The 22,166-nt window shown below is 44.0% G+C and overlaps 1 protein-coding gene across 6 annotated transcripts in view; it reads right to left on the bottom strand.

The window, feature by feature from the left end:
• LOC133658508 (spectrin beta chain, non-erythrocytic 4-like) overlaps window positions 1-22,166 on the bottom strand; it is a 139,198-nt gene that overhangs the window by 14,312 nt on the left and 102,720 nt on the right. For all 6 annotated transcript variants that reach the window (XM_062060624.1, XM_062060626.1, XM_062060623.1 and 3 more), the window contains 11 exons: window positions 21,963-22,052; window positions 21,622-21,900; window positions 20,606-20,736; window positions 20,335-20,539; window positions 17,300-17,545; window positions 17,094-17,228; window positions 16,770-17,014; window positions 16,552-16,690; window positions 12,200-12,284; window positions 11,913-12,109; window positions 2,278-3,236 (listed from right to left, as the gene is read on the bottom strand). In XM_062060624.1, coding sequence (XP_061916608.1) covers window positions 2,278-3,236; window positions 11,913-12,109; window positions 12,200-12,284; window positions 16,552-16,690; window positions 16,770-17,014; window positions 17,094-17,228; window positions 17,300-17,545; window positions 20,335-20,539; window positions 20,606-20,736; window positions 21,622-21,900; window positions 21,963-22,052 — 2,711 coding nt within the window. The remainder of the gene's footprint in view (window positions 1-2,277; window positions 3,237-11,912; window positions 12,110-12,199; window positions 12,285-16,551; window positions 16,691-16,769; window positions 17,015-17,093; window positions 17,229-17,299; window positions 17,546-20,334; window positions 20,540-20,605; window positions 20,737-21,621; window positions 21,901-21,962; window positions 22,053-22,166) is intronic.

Consider the following 22,166-nt stretch of genomic DNA (forward strand, 5'->3'; position numbering starts at 1 on the left):
AACAAAGTACTTTTATTTACACTACCAAATTTGTTTTATTTACACCACGAAACTAATTTTGTTTACACAAACCTACTTTTATTTACACCAAGAAACGACTTTTATTTACACCAAGAAACGACTTTTATTTACACCAACAAAAACATTTTTTTTACACCAAAAACTACTTTTTCTTACATCAAGAAACTACTTTTAGTTCCACTAACAAAATACTTTTATGCACATCAACATATTAAATGTATTTATAACAACAAACTACCTTTCTTTATATCAACAAACACATTTTAGTTCCACCAACAAAGTACTTTTATTTACATCAAGAAACACATTTTATTTACTACTTTTATTTAAAAAGAGAAACTACTTGTATTTACATAAACAAACTACTGTTATTTACACAGGCAAAGTTGTTTTATTTACACCAAGAAACTACTTTAATTTACATAAACAAACTACTGTTATTTACACAAACTACTGTTATTTACACCAACAAACATATTTTATTTACACAAAGAAACTACTTTTATTTATATGAACAAACAACTGTTGATTACATTAATAGACATCTGTTATTTACACAAACAAACTACCGTTATTTACGGCAACAAACTACTCTTATGTACACCAACAAACTACTTTTATTTACACCAACAAACTACTGTTATTTACACCAACAAAGTACGGTTATTTAGACCAGCAAACTACTTTTATTTACATAAACAAACTACTGTTATTCACATAAACAAACTGCTGTTATTTACACCAACAAACTACTTTTATCTACATAAACAAACTACTGTTATTCACATAAACTAATGTTATTTACACCAAAAAACTGCTGTTATTTACACCAACAAACTACTTTTATCCACATAAACAAACTACTGTTATTCACATAAACTAATGTTAGTTACACCAACAAACTGCTGTTATTTACACCAACAAACTACTGTTATTTACACCAACAAACTACTGTCATTTACACCAACAAAGTACTGTTATTTAGACCAACAAACTACTTTTATTTACATAAACAAACTACTGTTATTCACATAAACAAACTTCTGTTATTTACACCAACAAACTACTTTTATTTACACCAAAAAACTACTGTTGTATACACCACCAAAGTACTGTTATTTACACCAACAAAGTACTATTATTTAGAACAACAAACTACTTTTATATACATAAACAAACTACTGTTATTCACATAAACAAACTACTTTTATTTACACCAAAAAACTACTGTTGTATACACCACCAAAGTACTGTTATTTACACCAACAAAGTACTATTATTTAGAATAAAAAAACTACTTTTATATACATAAACAAACTACTGTTATTTACACCAACAAAGTACGGTTATTTAGACCAGCAAACTACTTTTTATTTACATAAACAAACTACTGTTATTCACATAAACAAACTGCTGTTATTTACACCAACAAACTGCTGTTATTTACACCAACAAACTACTTTTATCCACATAAACAAACTACTGTTATTCACATAAACTAATGTTAGTTACACCAACAAACTGCTGTTATTTACACCAACAAACTACTGTTATTTACACCAACAAAGTACTGTTATTTAGACCAACAAACTACTTTTATTTACATAAACAAACTACTGTTATTCACATAAACAAACTTGTTATTTACACCAACAAACTACTTTTATTTACACCAAAAAACTACTGTTGTATACACCACCAAAGTACTGTTATTTACACCAACAAAGTACTGTTATTTAGACCAACAAACTACTTTTATTTACATAAACAAACTACTGTTATTCACATAAACAAACTTCTGTTATTTACACCAACAAACTACTTTTATTTACACCAAAAAACTACTGTTGTATACACCACCAAAGTACTGTTATTTACACCAACAAAGTACTATTATTTAGAACAATAAACTACTTTTATATACATAAACAAACTACTGTTATTCACATAAACAAACTACTTTTATTTACACCAAAAAACTACTGTTGTATACACCACCAAAGTACTGTTATTTACACCAACAAAGTACTATTATTTAGAACAACAAACTACTTTTATATACATAAACAAACTACTGTTATTCATATAAACAAACTAATGTTATTTACACAACAAATTAATGGTATTTACACTAACAAAGTACTTTTATTCACATAAACAAACTACTGTTATTTACACCAACAAACTACTGTTATTTACCGCTCGGTGCACTTTAAAGAAGCGTCAGCGACATTCAAAACGTCTTCAACATCTCACCCTCCCCCTGAGCGTCGGTCGGAATGTTCCTTCCCGGTGTCGTGCTCGCTGGACTCCTGCCTCTCCAGCCGCTGTCGGTCCCTCCTGCGTCCATCGAGGCTCCCGTGGCCTTCCTGCTCGCTGGACGTTTGTCTCTCCAGAGTCCGCCTCTCCCGCCGCTCGGCGTGTTCCCGCCACACCTCCTGAGGAAGCTCGTCCCTGCGGGCCTGGATCAGCTGCTCGCTGGACAGCTGGCGTTCCAACCTATGTTCCCTATGAGTCTGCACCTGCGGCTCGGGGTTAGTCCTGGAGGGACGGGACCCTCTGGCGGGGTCGCTATGGAGCCTGTCCCGGTTTGGGTCCTGCAGAACCACCTCGGCCATGACGGCCACCTCGGGTCTCTCCGTCATCATCTCCCGGCCTTTCTCCCTGGCCTTCTCCAGCCTGCTGGCCACTACCAGCGGCGTCACCGCGTCACCCAGGTGTTGGATTTTCGGTCGCCGTAGATACGGAGACAGTTTTGCATCCACCTCTGCAGCCGGATGAAGAAGAACCTTGCTGGTGCTTTCTCGCGCCTGATTGGCGGAGACAAGCATGGCTGCCGTGGCGACGGATAAAATGGAAGAAGGAGCAGGTTGGCGGAGCCCCACGCCTACCACGCCCCCATGAGGCGCTTCCGGGCCATGGCGGTAAATGCTGCCGTTCGTCACAGGCACGTAGCCGGCCACCGTGGAACCCAGGCGGCGGGCCGCGGCCGAGGGGGACGGCGTGGGGGTGGCCGGCGAGGGGGAGGCCGGCGAGGGTGATGGTGGAGTGCTGGCCTCGTTCTGTTCATAGATGGTCTGTCTCATGACGGGGGAGAGCGGGAGGCGGGGGAGGGTGGAAGGAGCGGGGGAGGCGTCAAGGGGGTCCAGGAAGACTTTACGACCCAGTAAAGGTGTCGCGGGTTGTTTGCTTTGCTCCGTCTTCAGCTTCTCCACCTGCACACGCCACCAAAAGATCATCGACTTCAACAACATCTCGCATTTTAGGATGACAATTAGTTGAGCAGAACTCGCTAATCACGACGCTGACATAGCAGAGACGGAAACTGAAACTAAACATCGCTTACATTGTATTTACACCAAGAAACTACTTTTTTTACAACACAAAACTACTTTTATTTTCACTAAGAAACTACTTTTGACACAAAAAAACTAATTTTATTTTCACAAACAAATTACTTTTATTTACACCAACAAATTACTTTAAATGTCACCAACAAACTACTTTTATTTACACCAACAAACTACTTTTATTCATGCCACAAAACTACTTGTATTTACTCCAACAAAGTACTTTTATTTACACCAACAACCTACTTTAATTTACTTCAAACTATTTTTATTTATAACAACAACATTTTTTTTATATTTTCCAGAAAATACTTTTATTTACATCAAGAAACTACTTTTATTAACACCAACAAATTACTATATATATATATACCAACAAACTACTGGTATTTACACCAACAAACTACTTTTATTCACACATACAAACGATTTATCTTTTATTTACATTAAACAATCTACTTTAATTGACTCCAAGAAACTATTTTTATTCAAACCAACAAAGCAATTGTATTTATTCCAACAAAGTACTTGTATTTACACCAATAAAGTATTATATTTATACCAACAAACTACTTTTATTTACAACACCAAACTACTTTCATCTAAACCAAAAAACAACTTTTATTTACACTACCAAACTACTTGTATTTACACCAAAAAGTAAAACTAGTTTTATTTACAGCAACAAACTTACATTCACTTGAAGAAGAGGAAAAAACTAATTATTTCCATTTGTGAATATTTTTATCTGGATTCTTGTTTTCATATGATATTGTAGTTACGGGAGTACAGTGTTGTGTGTTTCTGAGCTGTGATGCAGGCGTTGGCCTGCAGGAGGCGGCGTTATTGAGCCGCACTGGTGGCATTGCAGTGTCTTGCTGTATGGCATGGGTGTCCAAAGTGTGGCCCGGGGGACATTTTACGCCCACAGCTAATTTTTATTGGCCGCCGACATGTTCTGAAAATTTAATTAATTCATTATGAATGAGGTATATTAGATATAACACGACCAACTACCGTGAAACCTCGATTTATGAAACCTCTCTATTTGCAAACTTTTACATTGAGCCAAATATGCCTCTGTGTACGAACGCTTCAGTCATTCATTTTGTGTGCCGCTTAGGGATGTCACTTCCTGTGCAGCCATTTTGGAGAGGCCACGTCTTAGCGTGTGTTTCTTTTCTCCCCAATTCACCAAGTTTTGTCTAATTGACTTACTCAATATGGGTCCAGAAAAGCCAACAAACCAGCCTGGACTTTTGTCGAGGCTAGAACCAATTATTCATCTTCACATATTTTCTTACGGGGAACTCTGCTTCACTATACAAACTTTCCGATTTACAAACCATGTTTAAGAACCAATTACATTTGTAAATCGAGGTTCCCCTGTATTTGTTTTGTCACCTAAAACACAAAAGCTAAGATATTGATGTTTCTTTTTCAAATAGCTTAGCATATAGTGATGTACATTGAATTGGTTTTAGCATCTTTAATGCACAAAATGTGCCAAAGTGGCCTCCAGCATTCTTTTTTTTTTCCAGTATGCAGCCCTCGGTGGAAAAAGTTTGGACACCCCAGCTGTAAGGTACAAAGTGCTGTTTTGTACACGGCAAGAACAAGTATTCTTATTTGTACTACAATGACAATAAAACTTTTATACACATGCTAACCATGGAAAATAAATAATTAAGTGTAGGTTAAAGGCCTACTGAAACCCACTACTACCGACCACACATTCTGATAGTTTATATATCAATGATAAAATCTTTACATTGCAACACATGCCAATACGGCCGGGTTAACTTATAAAGTGCAATTTTAAATTTCCCGCTAAACTTCCGGTTGAAAACGTCTATGTATGATGACGTATGCGCGTGATGTCAATCGTTGAACCGGAAGTATTGGTACACCATTGAATCCAATACAAAAAGCTCTGTTTTCCTCTCATAATTCCACAGTATTCTGGACATCTGTGTTGGTGAATCTTTTGCAATTTGTTTAATGAACAATGAAGACTGCAAAGAAGAAAGTTGTAGGTGGGATCGGTGTATTAGCGGCTGGCTGCAGCAACACAACCAGGAGGACTTTGACTTGGATAGCAGACGGGCTATCTGACGCTAGCCGCCGACCGCACGGATGATCGGGTGAAGTCCTTCGTCGCGCCGTCGATCGCTGGAACGCAGGTGAGCACGGGTGTTGATGAGCAGATGAGGGCTGGCTGGCGTAGGTGGATAGCTAATGTTTTTAGCATAGCTCTGTGAGGTCCCGTTGCTAAGTTAGCTTCAATGGCGTCGTTAGCAACAGCATTGTTAAGCTCCGCCAGGCTGGAAAGCATTAACCGTGTATTTACAGGTCCATGGTTTAATAGTATTGTTGATTTTCTGTCTATCCTTCCAGTCAGGGGTTTATTTATTTTGTTTCCATCTGCAGTTAAGCCCGAAGCTATCACGTTAGCTCCGTAGCTAAAGTGCTTCGCCGATGTATTGTCGTGGAGATAAAAGTCACTGTGAATGTCCATTTCGCGTTCTCGACTCTCATTTTCAAGAGGATATAGTATCCGAAGTGGTTTAAAATACAAATCCGTGATCCACAATAGAAAAAGGAGAGAGTGTGGAATCCAATGAGCCCTTGTACCTAAGTTACGGTCAGAGCGAAAAAAGATGCGTCCTGAACTGCACTCTAGTCCTTCACTCTCACATTCGTCATCCACAAATCTTTCATCCTGGCTCAAATTAATGGGGTAATCGTCGCTTTCTCGGTCCGAATCGCTCTCGCTGCTGGTGTAAACAATGGGGAAATGTGAGGAGCCTTTCAACCTGCGACGTCACGCTACTTCCGGTACAGGCAAGGCTTTTTTTATCAGCGACCAAAAGTTGCGAACTTTATCGTCGATGTTGTCTACTAGAGTTCAAGTGCGCCAAAGTCAGACTGGAGATGATGCTACTGGATTCGAGTGATCCATTTGTAGCCCAAGCTGCCCCCATTCTGGCTACTGGGAGGAAGTGGACCCCACTGGCTGCAACTGAGCAGGCTAAAGCAGCACTCAGGCACAGAGACATTGTGGGCCGAGTACTGCAGGGGAGGAGTGGTCTTGGCCTTGGGGCCAATACACCAGCCTGGAGCAAGGCCACTCCATCTCAGAGACGCAAGCTGGTGGTCCAGGAGATACGTCGGGAAGAGGAAGCAAGAAGGTGCGCACAAGCTGTGGCGCAGGCAAAACAAGGGCAGTGGATGACATGGGAAGGAGTAGAGAAGAGGAAGATCTCCTGGAAAGAGCTGTGGGAGATGGAGGCATTCAGGGCAAGCTTTACCATCAGGGCTGCCTACGATGTCCTGCCTTCTCCAAAAAACCTCAGCCAGTGGTATGGTGAAGACCCCACATGCCCTCTGTGTCCGAGTCCAGCAACACTGAAGCACATCCTGGTGGGCTGCAAGACCAGCCTCACCCAAGGCCGTTACACCTGGCGGCACAACCAGGTGCTAAAGTGTCTTGCAGCAGTGCTGGAAAGTCGACGGACAAGTGTCAATGCCCTTCCTCCTTCGTCATCCCGTTGGCAAGCAACAACATTTGTCCGGGAGGGCGAGGGTCAAGCCAACCTCACCCCCACAAGACCAGACACTGGACAGCTAGGCGGGGCACGGGACTGGAGACTGCTGGCAGACCTGGGCCAGAGACTCTGCTTCCCAGTTGAGATTGCGTCCACCAACCTGCGGCCAGATCTTGTTCTGTGGTCAGCTTCGCTCAGGCTCGTGTACATCATAGAGCTCACGGTGCCCTGGGAGAGTGCAATGGAGGAGGCCTACGAGCGCAAGAAGTTGAGGTACACTGAGCTTGCAGCCGATGCGCAACAACAAGGCTGGAAAGCGAGGGTACGCCCAGTGGAAGTAGGCTGCAGAGGATTCGTGGCCACCTCAACATCCAGGCTCCTCAGGGAAATGGGAGTGCGAGGGAAGGCCCATCGACAGGCAGTGAAAGACCTCTCAAAAGCCGCTGAAAAGGGGAGTCAGTGGCTGTGGGTCAAGCGAAGGGACTCCACCTGGGCTTTCAAGTGAGTGATGCCATCTAGGGAGTGATCCTGGGACGCTGGGACTCACTGCTGAACCCTCTGGAGGTGTCGTGGGCCTATCAGCGAAACACTGAGGATGGGGGGCGCCCACTTGATAACCCAGAGGATGCCTTCACTCACTTGACCATCCCACTAAGTCGCATAGGTGTCTCAAGTATGCATTAGGGGATTGTAACATCTAGTCCTACACAACAGATCTGATCATCTGGTGAACCAGTGACTGCTGTGAAAGGGCAGCTGACAACAAGGGAAAGACCTTGCGACGGCATGGAAAGACAGCTGGCAGGAGGGAATAGACCCCAACGGGGCTGCCATGGGCTAGCTACCCGTGGTGGCAGGATCCAGCACGAACGGTGTATGGGTTCCACCCAAACATGGCTACGAAAAGTTCTAAGAAGAAAATACCCCCTGAGTCAGCGAGAGCGGGGGCGGAAGATGGCTCATCGGCAGAACACCCGGTAACGAACACAGGAACGGAACAGACTACGAGTTTGATGATCAGCATACCTGAGGCTCCAACAGCCACAGCAGGACACAAGCTTCAGAGCTGCGTATGTGGTTGGACAAAGGTTACTTCCACCCAAGGCCTGAAAATACACCAAGGCAAGAAAGGGTGCCTAAAGAAGGGTCAACAGGGAACTCGCATCGACAGCTACTTTCTGAGAAGCAGGTCGAGTCAGTCGACTGAAGTTCAGCAGCAGGACAAACCCCACAGTCTGCAGGACATCAACACCCCTGTCCCTGAGGAGGCAGAACTAGGCACGGGAGAACAACCTGAACCCAACCCACTACGACCTGCAACGGAAAAGAAGATCCGGGGGCGAAGGCCATTTGTCAAGTGGCCAAAATCCTGCGACGGGACACTGTGGAAGGAGGTCAACACTGATCTCTGCAACATCATAGAAGGGATCAGAGGCACCGCCATGAAGAAGTTGGAGAGAATGGGGGATCTAATCTATGCCTATGGAGTGGAACGGTTTGGAGTGGTCGAAGGAAAACGATCTGCTCCATCAATCCCCACTAAGTCCAGAAGACAGACAGAAATAGACCGCCTAGTCAAGGAGAGGAGACAGCTGAAGAAGCAATGGAGGAAGGCCACAGAGGAGGAGAAGGAGGGCATAAACCTGCTGCAGGGAGAGATCCAGAGTAGACTTGCAACACTGAGGAGAGCGGAAAACCTTCTGAGGAAGCGCAGAAGGAAGGAGCAAACAAGAACACGCTTCTACAAAGACCCCTTCAAATTTGTGAAGAGTCTGTTCACAAAGGAGAAGTCTGGAAGTCTCTCAGTGTCAAAGGCCAACCTGGAAGAACATCTGCAAAAATCCAGCACAGACGACCGACACCATGAAGAGGTTACACTCCCACCTGACATGCCACCAGTCAATCCACCAGAGCACGATCTAGACATCAGCCTACCCAGATGGAGTGAAGTAGACAAAACCGTGCGTAGAGCAAGGGCCGCATCAGCTCCAGGTCCCAACGGAGTTCCATACAGGCTCTACAAAAACGCACCAGATGTCCTGCGCTTCCTCTGGAAGCTGATGAGAGTCGTGTGGCAAAAGAAGGAGATACCAACTTCCTGGCGAAGAGCCGGTGGAATCCTTATCCCCAAGGAAAAGGACTCATCAGAAATCGGCCAATTCCGCCAGATCAGCCTTCTAAATGTCGAGGGAAAAATATTCTTCAGCGTGGTTGCTCATAGGCTGGCAGGATATCTGCAAAGAAACAACCTGATTGACACATCAATCCAGAAAGCAGGCATCTCAGGCTTCCCCGGTTGCATGGAACATACAAGTGTCATCTGGCATCAGATCCAGGTTGCCAAGAAGGAGAGAACAGACCTTTATGTGGTTTTCCTGGATCTCGCCAATGCCTTTGGCTCAGTCCCTCACAACCTCCTGTGGACAGCTTTCGACTACTTCAGGGTCCCAGCAGCTCTCACAACCCTTGTCAAGGCCTACTTCCAGGACGTCCAGCTATGCGTGACAACTGCCGAGTACACCACAGCATGGCAACACCTGGAGGTGGGAATCATGGCCGGCTGCACCATCTCCCCGCTGGCCTTCACCATGGCCATGGAGGTGATCATCCGGGCATCGCGATGGGTGGTTGGGGGACAGCTAATAAGACCTGGCCTGAGGCTGCCGCCTGTCAGAGCCTACATGGATGACCTCACAACACTCACCACAACCAAGGCTTGCACTGTACGGCTTCTGAGAAAGCTCCAAGAAAACATCGAGCTGGCTCGCATGAAGATCAAGCCAAGCAAGTCCAGAAGCATCTCTATTGACAAGGGGAAACTGTCACACCACCGCTTTCACATTGGTGAGGAACCTATTCCAACAGTCTCCGAGAAGCCTGTGAAGTCCCTAGGTCGTTGGTATGATGCCTCCCTCAAAGACAAAGAGCAGGTAGATCAGCTCAGGAAGGAGGTAGCCAGCGGCCTGGAGAACATCGACAGAACCCTGCTTCCTGGCAAGCTGAAGCTCTGGTGCATGCAGTGTGGACTACTTCCACGCCTATTGTGGCCACTAACCCTCTATGAAGTCCCGCTCTCTAAGGTGGAAAAGCTGGAGAGACTGGTTAGCTCATATGCAAGGAAGTGGCTTGGCCTTCCCAGGTGCCTCAGCAGTATTGGACTCTACGGCAAAGGAATGTTAGAACTGCCCATTTCCAGTCTCTCAGAGGAGTTCAAGTGCGCCAAAGTCAGACTGGAGATGATGCTACTGGATTCGAGTGATCCATTTGTAGCCCAAGCTGCCCCCATTCTGGCTACTGGGAGGAAGTGGACCCCACTGGCTGCAACTGAGCAGGCTAAAGCAGCACTCAGGCACAGAGACATTGTGGGCCGAGTACTGCAGGGGAGGAGTGGTCTTGGCCTTGGGGCCAATACACCAGCCTGGAGCAAGGCCACTCCATCTCAGAGACGCAAGCTGGTGGTCCAGGAGATACGTCGGGAAGAGGAAGCAAGAAGGTGCGCACAAGCTGTGGCGCAGGCAAAACAAGGGCAGTGGATGACATGGGAAGGAGTAGAGAAGAGGAAGATCTCCTGGAAAGAGCTGTGGGAGATGGAGGCATTCAGGGCAAGCTTTACCATCAGGGCTGCCTACGATGTCCTGCCTTCTCCAAAAAACCTCAGCCAGTGGTATGGTGAAGACCCCACATGCCCTCTGTGTCCGAGTCCAGCAACACTGAAGCACATCCTGGTGGGCTGCAAGACCAGCCTCACCCAAGGCCGTTACACCTGGCGGCACAACCAGGTGCTAAAGTGTCTTGCAGCAGTGCTGGAAAGTCGACGGACAAGTGTCAATGCCCTTCCTCCTTCGTCATCCCGTTGGCAAGCAACAACATTTGTCCGGGAGGGCGAGGGTCAAGCCAACCTCACCCCCACAAGACCAGACACTGGACAGCTAGGCGGGGCACGGGACTGGAGACTGCTGGCAGACCTGGGCCAGAGACTCTGCTTCCCAGTTGAGATTGCGTCCACCAACCTGCGGCCAGATCTTGTTCTGTGGTCAGCTTCGCTCAGGCTCGTGTACATCATAGAGCTCACGGTGCCCTGGGAGAGTGCAATGGAGGAGGCCTACGAGCGCAAGAAGTTGAGGTACACTGAGCTTGCAGCCGATGCGCAACAACAAGGCTGGAAAGCGAGGGTACGCCCAGTGGAAGTAGGCTGCAGAGGATTCGTGGCCACCTCAACATCCAGGCTCCTCAGGGAAATGGGAGTGCGAGGGAAGGCCCATCGACAGGCAGTGAAAGACCTCTCAAAAGCCGCTGAAAAGGGGAGTCAGTGGCTGTGGGTCAAGCGAAGGGACTCCACCTGGGCTTTCAAGTGAGTGATGCCATCTAGGGAGTGATCCTGGGACGCTGGGACTCACTGCTGAACCCTCTGGAGGTGTCGTGGGCCTATCAGCGAAACACTGAGGATGGGGGGCGCCCACTTGATAACCCAGAGGATGCCTTCACTCACTTGACCATCCCACTAAGTCGCATAGGTGTCTCAAGTATGCATTAGGGGATTGTAACATCTAGTCCTACACAACAGATCCTAAACCCTTTCAGCAAAAATATGGCAATATCGCGAAATTATCAAGTATGACACAGAATGGATGTGATATCCCCGTTTAAATAAAAACATTTCATTTCAGTAGGCCTTTAATACTACCATGCTTTTATTTTTAAGCCTATTTTGCACTGAATAGGAAGTCTGTGTTTGTTTCAACCGGACAGTAGTTATGTTTTGGCTGCTTAGCACTAATGAAGAACTGAATAATACTGAACATGTCAACATAAACGGAACAATTGTCAAACAAGTGACACCTTTGTCTCTCAAAAAGCAGTTGACCTTGTATGTCGACGTCGACTGAAGTGGGCGTTTAAGCAAGGCAATGAACCCCCGACCTTTACAGTCTACATGTACGCATTTGTCAGTTGTAAATGTCGCCTTCGTCCTTGTGTAGTGTAATAAAAATACCGTGGTGAGGCGGCGCAGTGAGCTGAAGCGCTCCTCCCAGGTGGCGGCAGCTTTCCGGAAGGCTTCGTGTCGTCGTATCAGCTGCTCCACTTCGTCGACGCTGGCCCCGAGTTCATTGCTGTTGACCAGGGGCTCCTGCGCCGTCAGCCACGCCTCTGCCACCACCGCCTCCTGAGCAAACTGATGGACCTCCAGCACTGACATCACCACCACAAGGACAACACCAGACAACCGGTTAATCGTACACAGCATGACTCGTTAGCCAATGTCTGGGTTTGGGCCCTCACGTTGCTGCAGGACCTCCCAGTGCTTGTCCCACTTCCCAGACAGCTCGTGTTGCTTAGCAACCACCTTGTCCAGCTTCTCCTTGACCTGCAGGCAAATCAGCACGGTCACCATCACAGACACGACTTAGCCTAACACACAGGTGTCAATTTGAACTCAAGGCCCGAGGGCCAGATCTGGCCTGCCACATTGAGTTGAGTTGAGTTTGAGTTTATTTCAAACATGCAAGCACACAACATGATACATCACAATTTCCAGTTTCTCTTTTCAACATGTTCGAAAAGGAGTAGGAAGAAGCAGAGCTTATTTAATCCTACCCCTTTTCTTTTACATAACAGTTGCTAAAACTTTTGTTCACTTCCTGTTCTCAATTTATTCACAATATACTTCATAAGTAATCACAATAAAAATAAAAAATAAAAAATAATTGGTGAAGTAAGTTACATTTCATATGATGAGATTATATTGAGAGTGAAAGAATGGATGAATTAAGTAAATTCAGTATTCTTCTTCTTTGTACTTTGTAAACACTTTAAGTTTGAAGAGTTTCTTGAAGTGGATCATATTAGTACATTGTTTGATTGCTTTGCTTAATCCATTCCATAATTTAATTCCACATACTGATATACTGAAGGTCTTAAGTGTTGTACGTGCATAGTTCAGGTTCTTCATCACGTACACAGCTACTCCTCCTCCATTTTTGTTGTTTCTGTTGATGTAGTTTAGTTCATATCCTTCCAGATCAAAATCTATTCCTTTTTTATCATCAATCCATGTTTCTGTGACAGCAATCACTTTGAAGGGTTCGTTGATGTGTTCCAAAAAGTTCTTAATGTTGTTGTAGTTTGCATACAAGCTTCTGCTATTAAAATGAATAATTGACAATTTGTTATCACATTTAATGTTGCTATTATATTGATCATCTGTATAATAAAAACAATTATTACTGATGTGGGAGAAAAAATTTGTATCTGGATCTATATCATTTTCCAAATCCTGGTTTTTGTTATCTTTGTTGCAGAAATTTTTTAGTTCCATATTTTCTTGTTCAACAATCTTTGATGTTGTTTCAATAATCTCTATAAGTGTAGGTGGATGCAATCCTGAATCTAGGTCCTCTTGTTTAGTCGTCCCTTTGACATAGTAGTGTCGATGTTGAATTTAGGTGCTTGTTTTCTGTCAGAGTCCATTATCATCGTTGTTGTGGTAGCTGTGTAAACATTGTTTAATTTGGCCCGCCACACCATTTAAGGTGGCCCACCCACCGTTTAAGGGTCGCCCGTCACATCGTTAAAGGTGGCCCGCTACATCCTTTGATGTGGGCCGCCTATCATTTAAGTTCGCCCGCAACGTTAACTAAGGGCACCCGCCACACCAATTAACGTGGCTGGGCTATCATTTAAGATCACTCGCCATATCAATTAATGTGGTCTGCCATATCATTTAATGTAGCCTGTTCATCATTTAAGGTTGCCCATCACATTAATTAGGTCAGGGATGTCATACATGCGGCCTGTGGGCCGGATTAGGCCCGCGAGATGAATTTGCTAAGTATACAATTGAGCTGCATTTTTAAATTAAAGAAAGTGTTGTTCTAAAAGTGTCTATTGGATGTCACAATAGCAATTCTGTTAGGCAAGCAAATAGTTTATATTGGTGTGGGCAAGTATACTAAGCAAGAGGTACACGGTAAAGCGGGGCTTCGACTCCTCCCCCTCGTGCAGTAGTAAAATAAACAATTGGTAACCTCACTTAAAATGCTGCAGGAGACACTGCACAATTGGTATAGTTCTGTGAAAATAATTGTCTTCTGTGCAAATTTAAAGAAAGTCAACAATGGAAATGACAAATGAGGTAGTTGATACATAGAAGTGTTTTTATTTATGCTTCATCTTGTTTTTGTTCAATCATAGATGGGCTGTGACTTAACACGCGAAGTCCCAGAGAAGGGTCAATTGACACTTTTACCTAGAAAACACACAAGAGGGTCATTTGACCCCTAGTCCCCCCTGTGGACACTCCTTTTGTTATGAAAATGTGGCTGTTAGTGGCACACGGCAGGGGGCCACTTGAGCCTGTGTGGGGGAGGGGACCTTACAGCTCAAGCTTTAGTTCTGAGGTAGGTTGTGTGTGTTTTTGCAAGGATCAACAGAATGAAGGGATCAACACTCTGACATTTATTGTTAAAAAAAATACAAAACAAAACATATTTACAAAGAATGAAAAAGCAACTGTTTTCCCAGTTTTGGTGTGGAGGGTTGTTGCAGAAGCAATTGTTATTTTTGTGTGCCAAAAATAGTTTAAAAAAAAAAATTTACAAAGAAAAAAGCATATTTACAAAGAATGAAAAACCATGTCCATGTAAACGTGACTGACATACATTTGAGCAGTCACTCACAATCCTGGCACTGCCATTGCTCCTTTCGGCATTTCCCACATGTATAATTTTTCTGTCTACCTAGACAAACTGCCCCTAACAGCCTCATTACCATAACAAAATGAGTGATTAGTGTATTCGGGAAAAGCGTCGGGCCAAATGACCCCTCTCTGGGTCTTCTAGGTAGACAGAAAAATGCTGGGACTTCTAGTGTTAAAGTTGATTTGGTTTGTAGAACTCTTTGCTGAATTTCCCCCAGGGATCAATAAAGTACTTTCTATTCTATTCTAGAAACACTGAGATTAAGTCTAATTTCATTGTGATCTTCATGGTGTTTTAGATACTGCACCAATTTAATTTCCTCAGAATGTTTTACTAACTTGAAGTGTTTTGTCAAGAGGATTATTTGTGATATGTACATTTTCAGAATGTCCTTGTTCTATTTGGGCCAAAGCAAAACAAAGAAAACAACCTGAAGTTGTCATAGTTGTATTTTTAAGTTATTATGCCATGATTTTACCCGTCCAGCCCACATGGGAATAGATTTTGAGCTAAAATGAGTTTGACACCCCTGAATTAGGTGATGCCTGTTTCGAACATTAATCAAGGTTCCTTGAACGCACCACAGTTATGTGCTATAAGATGCAAAAGTGAAATGTAAACATACATTTGTCCGATGCTGCCACAAATAGATTTGTTATATATTTTTACCTTCCTTCTGGCACCTCATACTGGTTCCAAAATATCGGTGTTGTGAGTAAATGAGGTGAGCTTTGATGGTGACAGAAATGAACCATTTTACTTTTTTGCAAGGGGGTGTGGGGATTGTTGCACATTCCCATTTTTGATTCCAACAACAAATTATTGAACTTTCACAGCAAAAGGAATTTTATCTGAACTTTTATGATGACTATTTACAACTGACGGATTTAAATGAAAAAAAAAAATCCTAATAATGTGCCCCTCATCCAGTTTTAGATCCACGTACATGGGTTTAAGTTGTCTGCCTGTCCCTAATCAGAAAGAACCCCCAATAGGCTGTCTACTTACACGTGACGTGTGCGTGTCTGAGGTGTGCCTACATTTAACCAACAATGAAAGACACCATACAATTTAAACCAATCAGAAACAACGTACAGCTGAGGTGTGTAAAAGAGAGACGCCTTACGTTGTTTCTAATTGGTTTAAATTGCGTAGTGTCTTCAGTGGTTGGTTAAATGTAGGCACAGTGGATTGATGGCTTGGTCTGGGATTGGTTATTTCAATCGATCCATCAGAGTTACCAGAACTACGGCAAGCTGCAAAAACCAAAGTTTATTACTATGAAAAAAATACAGAATAGTGAATGGGGTTATTTAACCGTGAGAAATGTCAAGTGTGGCGTGTGGCGTGAGAAAGGGTTAATTTGCGTGTCTGTCACGCTCAAAGTATGAAGCTTGGCAGCTCTGAGCAAGTGTTAGAGAGCGGTCCATCGCTGTTGACTTCAACGCAAAATACCATGATCAGTGGCTGCAAGGCGCCAACTAGTGGTGAGTATACGGAAATACAAGGGGGCATTACAGACAGACAACTTATTTTACACTCTGAAATCGCTGTATAGACAGACAACCCTTCCACGACTGAAGTGGGGAAAAACTCACGTGTAAAAAAGGCAGCCAATCTCACAGATCATAGATACGCACGTGCAGATTGTATTACACGCATGTGTGTCCTCTCGTTGTATTACACGCTCACGAATCTGGATGGCCTCGCTCAAATCGTACACGGCAGAAGTGTCGCAAAACGTCACGTGTAAGTAGACAGCCTATCGAGGGTTCTTTCTCATTAGGGACAAACAGACAATTTAAAATACACGTACGCGGATCTAAATACACACACTCGGATTGATATACAGACACACAAATTAGTATACACGCACGCAACTTGGATTACACGTTGGCAAATACTTTTGCTACAATATTACTTCCATAATCTCACCTCTTGGGCGGCGGGGTTGCGAGCAGCCAGCAGCGTCTTCCCCATCTCGATACATTCCACCACGCTGTGACTGCGAGCGTCCACCTCGCTCTTCAGACTCTGGTGATAGTTCATCAGCACCTCCACGGACGACACGTCCCTGCAGGCGACGAGGACAAACACAAACATGGACACTAGGTACCAGAGAGACGTCATTGCGGACAAGAAGTGACATCTACCTCGGCTTTTCTCCCGTCCCGATCTGACAGATGATGGAGTCCATCCACATGATCTGATCCCGCACCAGGCTGAAGAACCTCAGCTTGTCCGTCTCCGTGGTGATCTGAACCCGACACTCCTCGCAGGACGTCAGCAGCTCCTTCCAGCACTGCATGACCTCGTGCTCGCGGCAGGCTATGGCGTCCGCCTTCTCGCCCGCGTACACCGTCCTGAGCTGGGCGGCGCTCTCCTGCAGCTGCCGTACCTGATGGAGGACACGGGGAAACGGTTTAGGGAGCGCCAGGTCGGCACCAGGAAGATGTTGGAACTTTTAGCTGCTGTACCTGCGTGACCAGCAGCTGGATGTCCTGCTCGAAGCCTTGGAGGAGTCTCTGCAGCGTGCTGGTATTGGACGTGCTGCTCTGGCGACCACGGACCTCCGGTAGCCTTCGATGCTTGTCCGCAATCTGGCACAGAACCTAGAAAAACAGCATTATGAATCGTACCTATCAAAATCATCGCACATCAAATTCATGATCCTCCTTCTCACCTCTCTGCAGTCGGAGAAGAACTTGTGCAGCTGGTGCGAGGCGGCCAGCATCTGCGCCCGGGTCTCCATCAGCTCCAGAAGGTCGGCCCAGGACTCGTTGACGCCGTCCTTCCACTCGGCAATGGTGGCGGCCTCGGCGTGGCCGTAGTCGATGAGCTCGTCCACCATCTGGTTGACGGCCGTCACTCGCTCCTGGCCCACGTTGCCCGTCTCCGACGCAAAGTCCGTGAACTTCTCCTGGAGCAGCTACAGAGGGGGAGAATGCTTCAGATTAGAGTCGATTCGATGGCCAAGTTTCAAATAGCAGCATCAACAAATGCAGTAGAAGACAGGAGTACTAGAGCAGGGGAGTCAGACTCGTTTTTTAATTAAAGGCCACATCGCAGTTATGACTGTCCCTTTAGAGCAGACCTGGGCATTGTGCGGCCCGCGGGCCGCATCCGGCCCTTTGTACGTCCCTGTCCGGCCCGCGTGAGGCCAATTATAAATTACAAAATAAATTTTAAAAAGCATCTATTTCGAGTGTGCAATACAACGGTGCTGCTTTTGTTTTGAAAAGCGTTATTTGTATTACTTCCGTGTGGACGTATGCTCGTGCGCGCAGCGGCAATCTCAAATTACAAAATAAATTTAAAAAATCATCTTTGTCGTGCGTGCAATACAACTGTGCTGCTTTTATTTTGAAAAGTGTTATATGGGCGTATGTCCTGTGAGGGAAGGCGCACAGCGACAAGTGATGCCCGCTAAAAAGAGAAAAGTTGATGACGAATGGCGTGTTTTCAACAAGACAAGTAAAGGTAAAGCTGTGTGCTTATTTGTGGTACACACGTTGCTGTGTTTAAAGAATATAGTGTAACGACCTGCTGAAGTAGATGTTGTCTTCTTGAGTTGCGTAAATGAGGAGTGAGGAGACGTGCGTGTGGAAGGAACGAGATATGTTGAGCTGTGTTACTATAGCTTGCTCAATAAAAGTTTAAAAAGAGCGTCAGACTTGATGTGCACTTCTTCTGGACGCTACAATTGGTGGCAGAAGTAAAACTTTGCGCATACTGCACTGTTTGTGTGCTACGTCATCGGGAGGTACGTGCCACGTGAGGAGCTCGCCGCAAAGAGAGAGAGAGAGAGAGCGTTTACAGGTGCAGCCACGCTGCTTGCCACGGGGGGGAATTCCGCCCTCAATGAAGACTCCCAGGTTTGATGGCAAGGCGAACTGGGAGGCATTTCATCCCACTTCTGACATCAATTGTAGCGTCCAGAAGAAGTGCACACCAAGTCTGATGCACTTTTTAAACTTTTATTGAGCAAGCTATACTAACACAGCTCAACTTATCTCGTTCTTTCCAAAAGGAAAACCAATCCTCACTCCTCATTTCCGCAACAGCAACGCTTCCTCCTTCTTCGCCAATCACCTTACAGGCGTGCTACGTTCACAACGTTTTCTTATCTGGTTAAATAAAGGTTTTACAACAAAGAGGATGCAGGATAAAGTGACAGAAATTGAAATTTTTGTATTGTAATATACATCAGGAAGTGTTGTGTAAGAAAGTGTTAAAAATAAAACCATCAAAAGCCATCTGCTTTTGTATAAAGATAAGTTAGGTTAAATGAAAATATTATTATTATTATTATCTATCTTACGGTATATCAAAAATAATTTGAGCAAAATTTAATTGAAATATTGTCAGTGTGGCCCTCCAGCAGTGCTCGGGTTGCTCATGCGGCCCCCGGTAAAAATTAATTGCCCACCCCTGCTTTAGAGGGCCGCTTGTAACAACTTGCCTATGTATTTTATTATTATGCATAATTTTTACGGACACTGTCAAAAAATATGTAGATTTTACAGTAAAAACAACAAAGTCACCAGAATTTTACTGTAAAATATACGTTGTTTTTTTACAACATCAATTCATTTTCTACCAATTGTACCTTTTGACTCGGTAAATAAAAACGGTACCACTGTGGGAGTTTTTTTTACAGTAAAAAATGGTAGTTTTGTCGCCCAAATTTTACTGTAGAATGTACAGTGTTTTTCACAACATATTACCGTGAATGGAAAAACTAAGGTGCCAGTTTTTGACAGTGAAAAAACTGTGGTACCGTTTTTCCATTTACATTAATACACCGTAAAAGATTTTACGTGGAAAAACTGGCAGCTCAGTCACCAGAATTTTACAGTAAAAAAAAAACTTTGGTAGAGTTTTTTAATCTATACTAATATGCTGTAAAAAACACTGTAAATGTCACTGTAAAATCTATTTTTACAGTGTACAACTAGATGGATAACATCATAAGTCAAGCAGATATTTAAGTATTTATTCTTATTTTAACATTAACAGTTTGGAAAGTATGAAAATATAATATTTGTTGGAATATTGAATAATATTAAAGTTTAAAATGTATGCAATTTCATGCAGTAAAGGTATTTTTTCTGTCAAAATGAAAAAAACTAATACATTTCTAAAATGTGGCTGACTGCAGCGAGCCACCTCACCGAGAGATCCGACCACCTCCTTTATTTTAGGGCACTTATGGTTATGGTCCAGTTTTGCACACCATTTTCATTTATTAAATAAATGTGGGAATTCATTTGTAATAAGAAATAGTTAAATTCATTGCTTTTTTAGAGCTGCAAGTGATTAACACTCTTTTAGGGAAATGAAAAGAAATGTAAAACTGTATCAATATACATTATTTAAAGATGCATCAATAATCGATTTTTAATCGAAACGTAGCTCCTGAATCGGAATCGAATCGTAAGGTGGCCACTGATTCTAGTAGCTTGTGTGCTATTGTTTGCTTGTCTGTATTGTAGCTGCTAGCTCCTCGTAGCCTATAGCCTACCATGTTTACCTTTGTAAATGAAATGTTAACTGGCTGTTCAGCTTGGCACAAGCAAACACGCTGCAGGACTGCTTGTATCTGAGTTTTTTTAAATGTACTTGTTTTTTTCTGATATCAGACCAATATCTGATATCAGAGTTGCATCGGGACACTGCTAGTAATTATTGTTGCTGTACAATGACTCCCATCCTTACTGTGACATGCTCAAAGTCCTGGCCCAGTTCTGGCGAGCTGGCCACCACCTCCCTCTGAGCGATCCACTGCTCCAGCTCGTCCACCTCCCTGTTGAGCTGGTAGAGCCAGTACTGCTGCTCCAGACGACTCTTCCTCTCCTCCACCAGGTCCTTCAGCGACACGTACAGGCGGTCGATCTGCGATTGCCGCTTGCTGATGTGCTCACTGTGGCCGACAGTGCACAGAACGTGAGGATAGAACATATGTAACGTTGTGTGTGTTTGAGCTAACCAATCAGGGTATCCCATCTCCAGCAGCTGCCGACATTGTTGTGACAGCAGGCCGATGGTCTCAGCGTAGTCCTCGATGGTCTGCTCCAGGACCAGGTGCTTCTTCAGCAGCTGCAAAGTGCTCGGCTCGTCCTGGAAAGACCCGGAGGAAGGTTGAACCCAAATATACCTTTTTATTAGGGCTGTGAATCTTTGGGTGTCCCACGATTCGATTCAATATCGATTCTTGGGGTCACGATTCGATTCAAAATCGATTTTTTTTTTTCAATTCAACACGATTCTCGATTCAAAAACTATTTTTTCCCGATTCAAAAGGATTCTCTATTCATTCAATACATAGGATTTCAGCAGGATCTACCCCAGTCTGCTGACATGCAAGCAGAGTAGTAGATTTTTGTAAAAAGCTTTTATAATTGTAAAGGACAATGTTTTATCAACTGATTGCAATAATGTTAATTTGTTTTAACTATTAAATGAACCAAAAATATGACTTATTTTATCTTTGTGAAAATATTGGACACAGTGTGTTGTCAAGCTTATGAGATGCGATGCAAGTGTAAGCCACTGTGACACTATTGTTCTTTTTTTTTTATAAATGTCTAATGATAATGTCAATGAGGGATTTTTAATCACTGCTATGTTGAAATTGTAACTAATATTGATACTGTTGTTGATAATATTCATTTTTGTTTCACTACTTTTGGTTTGTTCTGTGTCGTGTTTGTGTCTCCTCTCAATTGCTCTGTTTATTGCAGTTCTGAGTGTTGCTGGGTCGGGTTTGGTTTTGGAATTGGATTGCATTGTTATGGTATTGCTGTGTATTGTTTTGTTGGATTGATTAATAACATTTTCTTAAATAAAAAAAAAAAAGTTTTTAAATAAATAAAATAAAAAAATAAAAATCGATTTTTTAAAAATGAGAATCGATTCTGAATCGCACATGAGAATCGCGATTCGAATTCGAATCGATTTTTTCCCACACCCCTACTTTTTATGTTCTTGATTCTTTTTACTCACCTTCCCCTTCTCCTCGTTCATCATGTGCAGCTCCTGCTCGCTCAGCCAGGCCTCCACCTCAGCCGTGTCGAAGTAGTACTGCTGCGCCTGGTACATGGCGTCCAGGACCAGCTGCCTGCGCTCGGTCTCCACCCATAGCAGAGCCCACAGCTGGGCCAGCTGCTCGAGACCCGCCCTCACCATGTTGCCCTCGTGGCTGCGGATGGAGGCGATGATCCCTGCCCTCTCCAGGACCTCCTCTACTCGGCCGTGGTGGCCCTGGAGCTCCCTCTGGAGGGTCTGCACGAGAGCGAGGGACGTTTCAGCTCAGTGTGCTTTGAGGACGATCCTGATGGTCTTACCTGGTTCTTCTTCATGAGCTGCTGGACCGACTGCAAAGACGAGCCGTGCTCTTGACTTATGGCCAGCGGGAGGCGCTCTTGCACCCACAACTGCAACAAAATGCCATGTATGAGAGTAGGAATGGGAACTGAATTTGGTACTTTTACAGGCACCGACTGAATTCCGTTGTTACTATTACTCCGGTGCCATATTTTGATACCTTT

This window comes from Entelurus aequoreus, linkage group LG10 (assembly GCF_033978785.1).
Source record: "Entelurus aequoreus isolate RoL-2023_Sb linkage group LG10, RoL_Eaeq_v1.1, whole genome shotgun sequence".
Taxonomy (NCBI): domain Eukaryota; kingdom Metazoa; phylum Chordata; class Actinopteri; order Syngnathiformes; family Syngnathidae; genus Entelurus; species Entelurus aequoreus.